The sequence below is a fragment of the Mytilus trossulus genome, chromosome 10 (assembly GCF_036588685.1).
Source record: "Mytilus trossulus isolate FHL-02 chromosome 10, PNRI_Mtr1.1.1.hap1, whole genome shotgun sequence".
NCBI lineage: Eukaryota > Metazoa > Mollusca > Bivalvia > Mytilida > Mytilidae > Mytilus > Mytilus trossulus.
In genome coordinates, this window is record NC_086382.1 from 54,217,939 (window position 1) to 54,235,350 (window position 17,412).

Below are 17,412 nucleotides of genomic sequence, written 5' to 3' on the forward strand. Positions count from 1 at the left end.
ACGAATGAGGTCTAGGACTATGGGCAAATGACAGACGAAAACCTCTACCGGGACCCCTGCCTCCTTAAATTTGCCTCTGGTTAAAGATCGTGCATGGATTAAAACCCTTTTTAAAATGTGCAAGCGTTGTTGTTTTTGTTTCCTAGATCTATTGAGAAAACTTTGTTCACGCGATTTGTAAGTTTAGACAAAAACGTGAAGTTTCTCATTCATTCCCGGTATCCCTAATTAATAATTCTTTTCTTTGTAATATGATTTTAAACACCTGTTGAAAATTGGCGTGTAGAAAGCTGATACATGTAGGATTCAGGATATACGGCCTGGCTTCTATGAAGTTAAACTTAAGGTAAAATATTTAGAAAGCTGTGAAAATTGTAAAATTTGGTTGAACAGATAGGGACTTTTAATTGGTGGTATGACACCTTACTCAACCTTGTATTCCGGCAATTAGTCTCCAATGTAACAATAATATTTTAATAACTGTTGCATTTCCATGTAACCGTAGCCAGTGCCTATTTAAAAATGTAAAAACAACATTCTGCATTTTTCGTAACTTTTTTGTCATAATTTCCAAATTAACATTATTATTCTAGATTTAATTTGTAAATCTTTAACTTCAGACAGCATCGGACTGCATTCGTGTGTTTACAAATTGATGATTTAGTTTAGTTACGGGTTCGGGATTAAAATCTTGTAATTAGATACACTTTTCTGAAATTGTAAATATGTTTCTTTCCCCTGTCCTAGGACTATCCGCCAAAATAAAAAGGATTGACCCATAGCTAACTTCTACATTGTAAGTGTAAATCTTTCTGGTTTGATATTTTAATTTCATTTCAAAGCAAGGCATTGGTTTAGTAAGTCGTCACCTGAAGTCTGAACCTTGTTACCTTCTGAAAATCCCTCCTCTATCAGGAGAACCTGGAGTTCATCCAGTAAAATTTTGTTACTTTTTATTTACATCTGTTTCCAGTCACTATGCATTATCTTTAAACAAATTTTATCTATTTACAGCCTATGAGTTTGGTCAACCTTACAACTTTTAAATGTTTATTTTCTTTCAAGGTGCACACTACGCTTTTCATGGAGCAAGTTACTGTGAACACAGGCTTCTAGTGATTGATTCCACCAAATTTATGTCATTTTTTCTCAAACACATAGTACTACTCAAAAAGACTACAGTCCAATATTAATTGTATCATTTTCAAGTTGCTAACGCATATGTCAGTCCATGCAGCAGTCCCAATCTTTGGTACAACAACTGTATAAAGCTTTGAGATAAAGATGTCTCTAATACTTGGGTTTTTTTTTGTAATTATTTTATTTTTGATGATGAAACATATGAAATTACATACTACAGTATTCGATACACATTTTAAAAATAAAGTAATACTTGATAAATCAATTAAGTCATATGGATATAACAAGATATAGATATACATGTAAATATTACAAAAAGATTTAATACTTGTTAAGGCAGAGCATTCAACAAGAAAATGTTCTAAATTTTCAGTTCCTTCCTCACACAGCTGACAAATTGAAGTTTTTTTTACCATTTGAAAATTTTGAACGGTGATACTGTAGAATATATGTATCCAAAAGAAACCATAGTTTACATGACACCTCTGGGTTAAGTCCATTAATTTAAACCATACAGTCCTGAGCCCATAAGTGTGTATGATTTTTTAAATTGTTATTTGGATGGAGAGTTGTCTCATTGGCACTCACACCACATCTTCCTATATCTATGATGTCTGTCTTGCAGTTTTTAGACGATTTCCAATAATTGTTCTTGTTGCCTCTACTTCACGAGAGTCTCTATCAATTCCTATATATATGTTTATAATTTTCTACAGTTTCTAATGCTTCTGAAGCCTTTAAAGTCACCATCCCTATTAAAATTTCTATTTTTAGTGATTTATATTACTTTTGATAACTCAGTTTTTGTTTGCTACAATCATGAATGTACCTTGATTTTTATGCCCCACCTACAATAGTAAAGGGGCATTAATATATGTTTTCTGGTCTGTGCGTTCGTTTGTCCCTCTGTCTGTCCCGTATCAGGTTAAAGTTTTTGGTTGAGGTAGCTTTGATGAAGTTGAAGTTTAATCAACTTGAAACTTAGTACAAATGTTCCCTTTGATCATGTTGATATGATCTTTCCGATTTTTATGCCAAATAAGAGTTGTATTTACCCCAATTTCATTGTCCACTGAACATAGAAAATGATAGTGCAAGTAGGGCATCCATGTACTTTGGACACATTCTTGTTCTCTTTCTACTCGATTTATAAAAAAAAAAGATTATTTTTTGAGATATTATTTAGGTATGTGCCATGATGGGGACATTAGAACTCTGTTTAAGTTATGAAGCAAAATTTATGAGCTAAAAAATCTAATAGTTTGTAACATGATTGATTTTTAGCTGTTAATTTGATGGTTATTTGTATTTCCTGTTTGCAATGTACAGATTTGTTTGAATAATAATAGATTAGACCATTGGTTTTCCTGTTTGAATGGTTTTACACAAGTAATTTTTGGGGCCCTTTATAACTTGCTGTTTGGTGTGAGTCAAGGCTCTGTGTTGAAGGCCATACCTTGACTTATAATGGTTTACTTTTATGAATTGTTATTTGGATGGAGAGTTGTCTCAGTTGCACTCATACCACATCTTTCTTTATCTATTTACTCATTTGTAATAAATTCATTTATTTTGTATCATTATACATGTAAATTTTGTATTTATAGGTAGATGATTTCATCATGTAATTCAAGTTTTATATGCAAAATTGGTATTCCATGTTGTATAGGATTTTGATTTGATCTACCCTGGATTAAGTTTATAAACTGAGGTATAAAACTTATTTAGATATAGGAAGATGTGGTGTGAGTGCCAATGAGACAACTCTCCATCCAAATAAAAAAAAACCATTATAGGTTAAAGTACGGCCTTCAACATATTAACATTATTTACAAATGTACCATTAAAATATATATAAACAAGAAAAATGGAAATGTGTACATGTACAATGTATGTAGTCTTGTCTGATAGTAGTGACCATACTGGACATTTAGAATTGGGAAAGGAAATGGGTAATGTTTCAAAGCAACAACAACCCATCCATAGAGCTGTTAGAGCAGACAACAGCCAAGGAATTTGTACATTTATATCAAGAAGACAGCAATCCAACAATACAAAACTGTTTGAACACATTTCTGACATTCATTTGTAGAAAGCATGCTTAATCTAATTAAGATATAAAGTTGTGGCCTATTAATTTCCATGTACATTATTATCTCTCTCTTGTGGGCTACTTCACCTGTTTCATTTTAATTATCAAGGTAATACTGATTATGCTGAATGTATATTGAAATTATTTTCAATTTATACCAATAATTTAATTGTTCCTTTAATTCATTATTTCCTGTCAAGTAAGCCTGTATTTTTTTTCTTGAACAGAATATAATGTATACATGTACAATGTACCATACATCTGTGTTCTTTAATGTACAAATTTAGTATTATCAATATGCATAGTCATGAACACGTACATGTACAGGCCAACTATGAGATCATTTGATTGAATAAAATTAAATTAAAGATATTAATTTTTAGTAACGAAAATAACACTTGATTGTCAAACCATTCACTGTAGTAGATAGGTCGGGTCCAATGTATTGTTAAGCTGGCTGAGGTGGAAGTTGGACTGGTCTGTCAAATGAAGAAAATAACCATTTAAATTCATTTTAATAGGGAAACAAAGATGGAGGACGATTCTGATAATCCAGAGGATGAAAATGTTACCATTACATTTGGAGAGGAAGAAAAAATTAACTGTTCTAAATGTCTTCTGATGAAGAAAAGTGATTACTTTAATGCCATGTTTTCCTCTGGTATGAAAGAAAGCCATCATAATATGGTAGAAATAAAAGACATGGAAGCAGATGTCATGAGGGAGCTGATCAGCTATATATCTTCTGATGTACTACACCTAACAAATGAATCAGTGTATTGTATCACAGCAGGGGCTTGTAGGTTTCAGGTATGCATATGATGTTTAAGAATTTGAAAAACATGTGGTGACAATAAATATGTATTAATAGTCCTACATGACTTATAAAAAAGAAGATGTGGTATGATTGCCAATGAGACAACTATCCACAAAAGACCAAAATGACACAAACATTAACAATTATAGGTCACGGTACGGCCTTGTATACAAAATATATCATAAAAACTTCAAATTGCATAATTGATGTAAGAGAGAAACAATCATTTCCAATATTGAGATACATGTATAAAGCTACAAAAAAAATTCTTTAAATTAATAGTTTGCAAAAAAGATAAAAAAAAAAAAAAAAAAAAAAGGACCAATCAAAAATGGAAAATATTTATTTATGAGAATTGAATAATATTAGAAATTCTAAAATCTGGAGAAATTTGTTTCTCAAGATTTTACATCTGTGTTATACATTAAAAAGTTACATAGATCCTGACAAGAAAGTGCATGGTCTCACCTAGCATGGAAATCAGACAGAATATTGTTTACAGTTTTTGTAAAGACAGCAATTGTGAAACTAAAGCCAACCTTTAGTTAAATGCCAATGCCTTTTTGGGAACCTATGTTTTGTTTTTGCTCTTAACTTGCTAGTCCTGTTTTTTTTTTTACAGATATCTAGTGCCATAGAATTGTGTTGTGAATTTTTAAGTGATAATCTGTGCCATAATACCTGTTCAAGTACATTGGAGTGTTCTACTTTGTATCATCTTAAAAGTGTACTTAAATTAACTAAAAGGCACATGCAGCATTACTTCACAAAGGTAAGTCAACTGTTACAAAAGAGTGTTATTTCTTTTATATGTTGAATTTAATTTAAAGTCTACTTTTTATCATAATTTATTAAACATTACACTGAATATAAATATTGATATTGAATTGTTCTACCAAATGTGAAATGGAATAATTGAAGTCTAGTTGATTTTTAGTTTTTGACCTTATACATAAGACACAAAAAGCATAATTTTCTCTCACAAATTGCTCCTGATGTATTAACATGAGATTGATTTTAATGTCTTTGGCATTTGCAATTGTTGCCATGTAAATAAATGAAAGATACTAAAACAACTTATTTACATGTAAAATTTTCATTTTATAGGTATGTCAGACAGATGATTTTCTATCCATCCAAGTTGCAACATTAAGAAGCTTATTACTTGAGAAAGCCTTGAATGTGAAATCAGAAATTGATGTGTATTATGCATTTGAACGATGGATAGATGCTGATGTAGAGAATAGACAACAGTATATAAAAGAACTGTCGAAATACATTCACATTGAAGATATGATTAATCCTTCCATAGAACTCAACATGCTGTCACAATTCAAATATCTTCACACAACAAAAAATGGAATTTTACAAAGACTTGAAAATAACAAAGATCAAATTAGAAGAAAGGTATTAATTTAAGTCATGTCATACATGTAAAAAAAGATGTTATAATTCAATTTTGGATGTAGCACATCTCATGATTGGCTGCAAGTTTTTTGTCTATCATCTTATAGATCATGTAGCAAAATTTTGTCATGTGACTGTGAGGTCATCAATGTTGTTTCATGATTTACTAAATATGGTTGAAAATGGAATTAAGAACTGTAAGCACTGACTAATATATCTTGTTGTGAATAGACTTCTAAAATGTGGTTCACACTTAGTTCAAATAATCTGCTATGAGGGTTGCCCAGTGTAATCAACGTCATTACCTGAAAGTGTTCCTGTTTAAAAGAATTATAATAAAGATTTCTATCAATGACATATTGATTGATTGGTGTTAAACACCACTTTCTGCACTAGTGGCTATTTCAGGCAGTCAGTTTTTATTATTGGAGAAGGACCTAGAGTGACCAGAAAGAACAACAATCTTTGGCAACAAAATTGACAATGATTTTCTTTTTTTATTTATGACAAACAGAGCTGCCACTTGCAGGGATGGAACCTCAATGTTGACAAACTTGTGATACAGTAGTTGAGATACTTAGTCCACTCTGCAACCTATGCCCCTTCAATGAAATATTAGTGTCTATAGATTTATAAACAGTTCATTCTCACCTTTTATTATTTTAATACAAATTTTTTTATTTTTTTATTTCAGCATATTGAAAAAAAAATAATGTTTCTAATTACAGTATCGACAAGTCCCAGAAGACCTGTTTTGTGTAGGTTTACAGAGATTTGATGAAGCTTCCCAAAGTTTCTGGTTTGATCCTGTGATCTACAAGATTGATATGGCAAAGGAATGTAGTATACTGAAGGATAATGTTATAGCTACAATGGAAGATGTTCTACCAAATGTGGAGGGTCATGGTGGTTATAGTGTCTGTGTCAATGGTAAGATTATATTGGTTATAGTTTCTGTGTCAATCGTAAGGTCAAGGTGGTTCTGTTTTTCTCTGTTCTGTTTTGATGAACTCTTTTGTATCTATCATTCTCTAGTTTTTCATTGTTACAGTGAATAAAAAGGTTACAATGAGATCATCATACAAATCTATTTATAATTTAAGTAGTTCAGCAGAGGAATGCCAAAATTTATTTTTATATCATTTTTACAGCTAATTGCATTGAGTGTGTAGGTAAAGGTAATATCTTTGGTTAGCTTGCTTACTAGCTGAGCCGTAAAGTCATTATAACGTAAGTAGATATAGGAAGATGTGGTGTGAGTGCCAATGAGGCAACTCTCCATCCAAATAACAACTTTTAAAAAAGGTAAACCATAATAGGTATACTAACCTTCTTTTGGAGTAGCTTAGTCCTACCGACAGATAGATTGGTTATCTGTCAAACTAGTCTACTTTTAAAGGAGGGTAGTTTATCTAACTTAATAATGACTTCATGTTGAAGCTAGCAAGCAAGCTAACCTAAGATATTACCTTTACCTACACACTAAACGCAATCGGCTATAAGTTTGCTCTGTACAATTCTTCCACTACATACATAACACTCATAACATGAAATTCTTCACTCTCAACTGTTAATTTCGGAAATATTTAAGATTTGATATTTGAACTACCAACAGTGGAGAAATATTACTTCCATCCCTTTATATTCAATGCACATGAAGCATCTATGTCAATTTTAATATCAAAGGGTACTGCAGATCATTTCATCTTACATGTACTTAAAACTGAAACATCACAAAAAAGATTTGTTGTTGTATACTGTCATCAGTTATACATTTCTAATCAAGCATCAAATATATACATATAGATTCTACCACTGCATTGAGTGTGGAATCCGTTTCTCTAATGATTTCAAACAATGCGCAGGCAAACTAATTCCTTCTTTTTGCGACTGATCTGCAAAAAGATGTGTTCTTTCTATGTGACGTCATCAGGCATGGTGTCTTTTTTCATGCTGTCACAATAGGAAATTCAGACGATAGGATTTTAACCAATGAAGAATTTTGAGATCAAACGAACCACATGCTGATTAAATTTTTTTTTATACAATGGGTGCAGAAGGGATAAATTGACGAAGAATTAGAGAAATAATTTTAATCAATTATATTTTGTAATGTATAAATGATACTTGGTTTAATAATTAGTATTACATTATAGGACAAGACATAATAGTATCAGGTGGGGAACCAAAGTTAGGTAAAAACACATGGAACCTTGGCATTTATTGCTATAATACCTTTACAAACAAGTGGCGGAAGTTGACAGATTTACAGAGTCCGAGGCGACACCATGCATCATGTGCTATAAATAATTGCTTATATGTGATTGGTGGATATGGACGATTTAGAGTTAAACTTAATTCTATGGAAAAGTATGATTGTGATGAAGGTAAGGTTAATTATAACAGAAAAGTCACTTTTAGGATTCCTTGTCTATTATCTCAGTATTCACACATCAATCTGGAGCTTCATACTTTTATTTAAAATGTTTGCCCTTGCCTTGAAGGCATAAAACTTTGCTCAGTGCTCGGAGCACAAAAATCATGCTCGAAACATGAAATCCAGCAATTTGATTCGTTGATTTTTCTAGTCTGAGTTAAAATCATGCTCAAAAGTTTTATGACCGTGAGGCCTGGGATAGCTATCTATATTTTACAATAATAGCTATCTATATTTTACAATGATAGCTATCTATATTTTACAATGATAGCTATCTATATTTTACAATGATAGCTATCTATATTTTACAATGATAGCTATCTATATTTTACAATGATAGCTATCTATATCTTACAATGATAGCTATCTATATATTACAATGATAGCTATCTATATTTTAAAATGATAGCTATCTATATCTTACAATGATAGCTATCTATATTTTAAAATGATAGCTATCTATATCTTACAATGATAGCTATCTATATCTTACAAATTGTGTTGAATGATACTGATGGAACTCTTGTTCAAAGTGATATCACAAGTCTCTGTTGGGCAGTCTGACATGGCTTCTTTGAATTTGGTAATAGATGAACAATTTGGTCTTATCCTCTGAGATTTAAGAATATGGTGGGTTCTTTAGTAAGCCTAATAACAGTATAAACATGACATCTTATTAATAATTATTTTAGAACTTACTAAATATTTGTACAGGTAGTTTTTTTTTAGTACTTATTATGCATAGTCCATATAAATAAGGTCCTATTTCAGAAATACTCATTTAAACAGGTGTCTGTTATTCTGTAAACTTTTAATTTTCACCCTTTTTTTCTCTCTAATCTTTAAAAAATTAACCTCTTTTTTCTATAATCTTCAAAAAATTTACCCTTTTTTCTCTAATCTTCATTTTTTTTGCCCGTTATCTAATCTTCATTTTTTTGCCTGTTATTTTCTAATCTTCATTTTTTAAAGGCATTATTCTTTAATCATTTAACCCCATCCCCTCGTATATAATGTTTTTAAATATGTTCAGTTACTTTTCTATTATTTTGTACTTTATAATTACAATAAGTTAAATAACATAATAACATTTGTTTTTAAATATGTTCAGTTACTTTTCTATTATTTTGTATATTATAATTACAATAAGTTAAATAACATGTGAAATTTCAATTTCAATTATTTTGTGTTTACAGATAAGTGGTGTTCATTGGCCCCATCACCAACTCATGGGTACCACAAAGCTTTGACAGTTTTACACAATAAAATATATGCTTTGTTCTGTAGTAGTGCAATGTTTTGTTATTCTCCCGTACAAGATTCATGGACAAAATTACTCATGTCGAGTGATATACAAAGTGGACTGGCATTTCTTGGAGCATGTACCTACAATGATGCAATATATGTGAGAGCGAGTCGAGACTTGGTACATGTGCTGGAACACTCTGATGAAAAATCTCTGGAAGTAACAAATACATATACACATTTTACCAAGAAGAATAATGAAGAAATTGGAGGATATGTATTTGGTATAACTATATGCAATGATATAATGTATTGTTTCAAAACTGACGATGAAACCGGTTTTACAACAGACTTGTTGTATGTTAATTTACTTGATGGTGCTAAGGAGAATGGTAATTCTAAGGTTGTAGATGTACAAATACTGATGCAGCATCAGTTAGACTTAGTGGCTGTACCTGTTTATTAGATAAATCTTACTTCATTTTCTACAATGTCTTCATTAATAGGTTTGATTTTAATATTTTTTATATTTTTACCGGTTTTTTATAAAAATGAAAAGAAAAAAAACATAAAAAGAGTATCATTTACTTAAAGAGTGATAAAAACTACAATTTAAAAATATGAAATTTTAACATTCCAATTATTAACAAAATGTTGAGTATGAAATTTAGAGGCTTGTTCACAGGGATATGTTTTTTCCTCATGTAGACGAAGAAATTATTTTTCAGTACAATGATTTATTTCAATTGCAATAAACAAAATTCAATTCAATATCTTATTTACATCTCATGATCACCTTATGCATACAATATGATATTAAAGGATACATTATGTTTTATACATAAGCAAATCCATAGTACAGATTTCTGAGAGAAAGTCTTTTCAGAGACAATAACAGCAAAAACAGCATGTTTATTAGACATTAAAAGATATAATAAACATAATTGGGAAATTATTTACAATTTAAAACATCTCTGCAATTTTGGAGATTTAAAATAACAGAATTTTGCAGATAATTAATCTCTTAATATGTAAAAAAGTAAATGTTCTGACAGTCTGTAAAATTATGGAAATTTCATCAATTTTAAGAAATTCAGTAGAAGAATTTGTCTTTTTTCACACCAGTTATATCTGAATATAATTGTCCATAGATTATAGCTCTATGTATATTTTAGTTGATACATTTTATAATGCAGTATTATCATGATTATAAAAAATGTGTTCTATTACACAAAGCTGCCTCTGAATGTTTTTATATTAAAACTTACCGGTATATGTGAAAAAATAATGTTAACCATTGAATGGAGGTCTGTAGAATATACCATATTGTTAGCTATGGTTGTAGATCTTATTTACTTATATTTTATGGTTGTGAAATTATGGAAAGTGCTTCCAGACTCCTGTTGAGTAAGTATTTGAAAATATATGAACAAATTGCAGATTGTGTCTGGATTAGATACATAAAATCAGAAATTTAAATTAGAGATGATTTGTACTGATAATTTTTTTTGCTGTACATCTACTGATGTTTGTGTCATGCTTAGCTTCCTGCTTTTCAATTTTTTTTATTCCTATGCTACCACATCTTAAAGGACATTTTGGGTGAAGAACTGCAGGAGAAAAACTTTATAATAACTAAAGAATTGATCCAAAATATACTGATTTGTTCATGACTCAATCTTAGTCCTAAGTTTTGTTGTGAAACTAACTCCAGATCATTTCCTAATAATGTTTTGGAATGATGATGCTAAAAAGTTGAAGTAAAAAATTGCAATTTGATGTTTTTGCTTTTCTTATTCAAATTTTTTTTCAATTGCCATCATATTTCCACTCTTCTTTATGTTTATAGCTGCTACTTAAAACAATATATGGTAATCAAAGTTATCTTAATCAAACTTTATGTCTTTATTACATTGTGTACTGCTCTCTATTTTAAATATTGTAGAACTTTAAAGCACAGTTTACATAATTTTTATACTTTTTCATTGTAAATGACATATGCAGCAGTTTTGACCTTCATGTATCTTTGCGTTTCACATTAAATATAAGTTCACTTTGTTAAGATGACTAGCAGATTTGGAAAGAGGTTTACGTTTTCAAGTTACAAATAGTCAGGAGAGAGTTAATCTAGGTAGAATTCATAACTAATAGTATAAATTTTATGGTATTTCAGTAATGTTCAACAGACTTTTTTCAAATTTCTTTAAATTTCACAAAAATGTTACAACTTAAAAAGACTGTTATCAAAAGATTTAAACTTCAAGCTTGAACATTAAAAATAATGTTAAAGTCAGGTTTTCATGTACTTTTTACTTTGAATAATTACTAACAAAAACATGCTTTTTAAACATATTTTAAGTTCTCAACTTTCCAATTCATTAGGGTCTGTTCTCAGCATGTTACTTTTGTATTCTCAAGTGCATAATAAGGTTGTTTTGTTTGTCTTTAAACAAACATGTCTGCTTGCTGTCAGGACAAAAGGAGCTTTTTACTATATATTTTGGTGTTTGGCTATTGCTCATTGTTGATTGTAATAAAGTATAAACAAATTTAATAGCTAGATATTTATCTTCATATAAATTGTAACTGTTAAATGTGATGGGTTGTTGTCTCTATTGCTAGTCCAATACGTTTTTTTTTATTTCTGTCCAAAGAAGGCCCTTTCATGTTCTAAAGGGGTAAAACTGTTTTCAAATTGAATATAACATATTAAAGGTTGTTTGTAATGTATCTACATTAAAAACAAATTGTAGAGATTCATATATAAATTAATGAAATCATTAAAATTATTATAACTTTTTCTATGACGGCACCCAGACCACACATAATTTTTTTTTAATTAATTCCACCTTATGTAATAATGCTGTATTTTGATTGGATGAGAAACATGGTATTTTTCACCAATTTCTATATATTGAGATTTTCTTTTCTCTGCCGGGGTATTTGCCATTAGGGAATTCCATGTGCTGGGGTATTTGCTAGCAAATACCATGGCAGATGGGAAATACCCTAGCAAATACCATGGTAGATGGGTAATACCATGTCTAAAAATAACTCAATGAATTATTTCTATTCTAATACGACAAATTCATGGTCATTCAAAATATATGGTTCCAGATGAAATATTTAGAATACAAATGCATCATTATTGAATTTGGACCAAATGACGTAAAAATTCCGGGAATGACGTCATGAATAAAACTCAACGGAAACGAATTGTCAACTGGTCACTGATGAACAAAGTGTAGTAGTCAGCCGAGAACCAGCTTATTATCATATCTTATTATCAATCCAATTTGACTGCGCAAATACCACAGCTGCAGTGTATACAAAAATTATACATTCAAGTCGCAATTTTGTATGATACCTGATTATAATAAACTTTCTAAGGTGGAACAATGCTTACAAGGGTTATTTGCCAAAAATACCGGTTTCGAGGTAATCAAATTTCCCTCGCCTAACAGCTCTGGAAATTTGTACCTCTCAACCAGTATTTTTGGCAAATACCCCTTGTATAAAGCATGATATATTTGTATAGAAATAGTCATATCCAGTGTGTATGCTGTCAGAGTCCCTTTAATATTGGTCAAAGAAAAATATGCTACCTCACTGCTTAATTAACAATTCAACCAAGATGGTTGAACTTACAGAATGGACTACATTTTGATATTGAATGATTTGTCCTCTTTTTTACACTGAATTCAAGATCGAGCTGTATAAACAAATCTATGTGCACAACACAAACTTGTTTCTGTATATCAGTCTTATATGTTTTGCTTTGGATGACCATATGAGAACTATGTAGATATGAAACAACTTATCTATTCAAATTTACCAAACGAAACTTAGTTTATAATCAAAAATAAAAATACATTACATTATTATTATTGAATATTGAGTATAAGAGAATGTGTGTACGAGATAAAGGAAAAGAGATTTATGTGCCAGTTTTCTATAATTGTTAGATCATGAGTATAAAGTATGTAAGAAGAAAAATCAGGGAATTAGGTTGTTTTATATCATTGCTTTCACATTTTAGAATAAAATTATTTTAATACCTATACAACAGATATCTTATTAGTTTACTGAAGCATATTTGCCTACAGTTGTGAATGAAGTGATTAACAAGGTTCTGAATTTAATGCTCTTGAAAAAGTGTCAAGTCAAGTCTTAGAAAGATGGAGATCACAATGTTTCTAGTAGTTATGACATGACACACATATCCTGTTGAGAATTCTGCTCAAACTTTTATGCAGTGTCAAGTCAAGTCTTAGAAAGATAGTCATAGTGTTTATAGTAGTTATGACATGACACACAAATCCTGTTAAGAATTCTGCGCAAACTTTTATGCAGTGTCAAGTCAAGTCTTAGAAAGATAGTCATATTGTTTATAGTAGTTATGACAACATGACACACATATCCTGTTAAGAATTCTGCTCAAACTTTTATGCAGTGTCAAGTCAAGTCTTAGAAAGATAGTCATAGTGTTTATAGTAGTTATGACAACATGACACACATATCCTGTTAAGAATTCTGCTCAAACTTTTATGCAGTTTCAAGTCAAGTCTTAGAAAGGTAGTCATAGTGTTTATAGTAGTGTTGACATGACACACATATCCTGTTAAGAATTCTGCTCAAACTTTTATACAGTGTCAAGTCAAGTCTTAGAAAGGTAGTCATAGTGTTTATAGTAGTGTTCAATCTCCAGTGCAGAGATCACATATCCGTTCCGTTCAATACTTTGTAACACTACACTCAATAATATTATGTGCAGTATTGCAAAGCATGTATGGAACGGATATGAACTCTGCGCCGGAGACTGAGTAGTGTTGACATTACACACATATAGAACACATGATATCCAGTCAAGAATTCTGCTTCAACCTGTCTAGGGGGCATGATCATCTAACACTTTTAATGAGTATTGAGTTATGCTTTATGTTGAAGGCCTCAGTTAATATCTTGAATATTATTATAGATAGAGATAAACAGTAAACAGCAATAATGTTCAGCAAAGTAAGATTTACAAATAAGTCAACATGACCAAAATGGTCAGTTGACCCCTTTAGGAGTTATTGCCCTTTTATAGTCAATTTTTAACCATTTTTCGTAAATCTTAGTAAATAATCTTTTACAAAAATCTTCTCCTTTGAAACTACTGAGCCAAATTAATCCAAATTTGGCAACAATCTTTTATGGGGTATCTAGTTTAAAAAATGTGTGGCATGACCCGGCCAACCAACCAAGATGGCTGCCACAGCTAAAAATAGAACATAGGGGTAAAATGTAGTTTTTGGCTTATAACTCCAAAACCAAAGCATTTGAGAGCAAATCTGACTGACTTTCTTTCAACTTGTTTATCAGGTCAAGATCTATCTGCCCTGTAATTTTCAGATAATCGGACATTCTGTTGTTGGGTTGCTGTCCCTGAATTGGTAATTTTAGGGAAATTTTGCTTTTTTTGGTTATTATTTTGAATATTTCTTATAGATAGAGATAAACTGTAAACTGCAATAATGTTCAGCAAAGTAAGATTTACAAATAAGTCAACATGACCGAAATGATCAGTTGACTCCTTTAGGAACTATTGCCCTTTATAGTCAATTTTTAACCATTTTTCGTAAATTTTAGTAATCTTTTCCTCTGAAACTACTGGGCCAAATTAATCCAAACTTGGCCAGAATTATCTTTTGGGTATCAAGTTTAAAAATGTGTCCGGTGACCCAGCCTTTCAACCAAGATGGCTGACATGGCTTAAAATAGAAAATAGGGGTAAAATGCAGTTTTTGGCTTATAACTAAAAAACCAAAGCATTTAGAGCAAATCTGTCGTGGGGTAAAATTGTTTATCAGATCAATATCAATCTGCCATGAAATTTTCAGATGAATTGGACAACTCGCTGTTGGGTTGCTGCCCCTGAATTGGTATTTTTAAGGAAATTTAACTGTTTTTGGTTATTACACATGTTTGTATCTTGAATATTATTATTTTTTTTTTTTCAATTCAATTATAGAAAGAGATAAACTGTAACTGCAATAATGTAATAAGTAAGATGTACAAACACATCACTATCACTAAAACACAATTTTGTCATGAATCCATCTGCTTCTTTTGTTGAATATTCACATAGACCAAGTGAGCGACACAGGCTCTTTAGAGCCTCTAGTTACATATATTCATATGGGTCAACCAATTTCCCAAATTAAGTTAAGAGGGGGTGGGGAGGGGTGTCAGTGAAGTGTCAGTGAAAAAACTATGTGAATTAAGTTTTTTATCCTTCATTGAACTATTGATGTCGTCCCTTAATGCAAAATTGTTCAACCAAGTTTGGGCTGAATAACTCTTTCGATTTTATCGAGGAATTTTCTTTTTTAATCCTGTCTGTCAATCAAAATTGCCACTGTGACTAAAACAGATCATAATGGAAAATGTAATAAATTGTCAAATCTTCAAAACCATAAAATCGAGAATGGAAATGGGGAATGTGTCAAAGAGACAACAACCCAACCACAGAACACACAACAACCCAACCATAGAGCAGACAACAACCGAAGGCCATCAATAGGTTTTCAATGCAACGAGAAACTCCAGCCCCCGGAGGAGTCTTTCAGTTGGTCCCTAAACAAATGTGTTACTAGTTCGGTGATAATGGACGTCATACTAAACTCCGATTTATACACAAGAAACTAAAATAAAAAAATCATACAAGACTAACAAATGCCAGAGGCCCCTGGCTTGGGACAGGCGGGGTAAAGAATATTTTTTTTAAATCTCAACCCTCCCCATATACCTCTAGCCGATGTAGAAAACAAACGCACAATTATACGCACAGTAAAATATAGTTTAAAGAAGTACAAGTCCGATGTCAAAAAGGTAACAAACGAAAACAAACAAAATGACAATAATACATAAATAATAACAGACTACAAACAAAACAAGCAAGCCAATCAAAGTCCTAAGCTTAGTAACAAACATTAGAAATTAGTTCCAATGAAATACGCAAATCCGGTGTTATTCTATGTACAATTTATAACATTAGAATAGATTGTTGAAAGTGTTCTCTTTCTACACAGAATTTTAAAGAATAAAACATAAAATTCAATGAAACGGAAATAAAACACTAAAATATAATCCCTGCCTGCTATTCTTTTCTATAGTGATCTATAGTGTTCTGATTCTATCCGATCTTTTTGTAAACAATTCTCCTAAACAGAAGAACAAAATGGATGTTTGGTAGAAAATACGCATTACATTCTCGACATAAGTTTCACTCATTGCAATATATATATCCGATAGTTGTACAAGTTTTTGTTTTGTTTTTGTTTACATACACTTCGTTTTGTGCATTGTTTTTCGTACTATTATTATAACCAGAGACATTGCATACAGTTCTATTAAATGACTTTGTTATAACACTAGGATTCTACATCATTTTTCATTTAAATAATTTAAATTCTGGTATATTTTCAATTATTGCCATAACGAACAAGATGAAAATGTATTCATCAGCATATAAATTTATATTGCATCATTTATGCCACATTACGAATAAGCATTATGACCACCCAAGTGTATGCAAGATGTTCTTTTTATGCGGATGATAGTATGCTTATTCATAATAAAACCCTGACAAAAAACTAGTAAAATATATCCATGAACAGTAGAACATACCATTCCAAGTCTTTGCCTTTTATTTAAAAAAAAATGTTTCTATTTTTGAAAACAATTGTCTTCAAAGATAAAAACAAATAGCTTCCTCGAATTAAATATTTCCCTTGGATTAGATAGTTTTACTAAAAGTTAAACCTGAGACTATTATACTAACGTTTGTATAGTAATCCCAGCTAAAACCCGTTCAAACCACACCTAAACTGTACATCATACATTGTGTTTAAATTTTAGATGATTTTGGATTTGAAATGAGCGTCACTGATGAGTCTTATGTAGACGAAACGCGCATCTGGCGTACTAAATTATAATCCTGGTACCTTTCATAAGCGGATGCAAGGGGGGGGGGGGCTTGGAGGGCCGGCCCCCCCCCCCTTTTCGTAGGAAAAAAATGCTTGATTATATAGGGAATATTTTTGAAGCATGACTGGAGAGGGGTCCCCTTACGTCAGTCAGCCCCCCCCCCTCTTAGGAAAAGTTCTGGATCCGCCACTGCCTTTGATAACTATTGGATTCCCTTGTCTTCACGAATTTCAATTCCTGCGCATTACAAACGTCACATGCTTATGACGTTAACGTCGTCCTTCGAAACTATAGGTGATGGAA

At 31.2% G+C, this 17,412-nt stretch overlaps 1 protein-coding gene across 1 annotated transcript; it reads left to right on the forward strand.

Annotated features, from left to right (window-relative positions):
* Positions 1-743: 743 nt before the first annotated feature.
* LOC134687642 (kelch-like ECH-associated protein 1B) lies at positions 744-10,154 on the forward strand. Its single transcript, XM_063548093.1, has 8 exons — positions 744-796; positions 2,748-2,851; positions 3,754-4,042; positions 4,672-4,821; positions 5,157-5,456; positions 6,185-6,386; positions 7,613-7,843; positions 9,090-10,154. Exons 3-8 carry the CDS (start codon positions 3,764-3,766, stop codon positions 9,602-9,604), a joined length of 1,677 nt encoding a protein of 558 aa, XP_063404163.1. The 5' UTR covers positions 744-796; positions 2,748-2,851; positions 3,754-3,763; the 3' UTR covers positions 9,605-10,154.
* Positions 10,155-17,412: the final 7,258 nt, after the last annotated feature.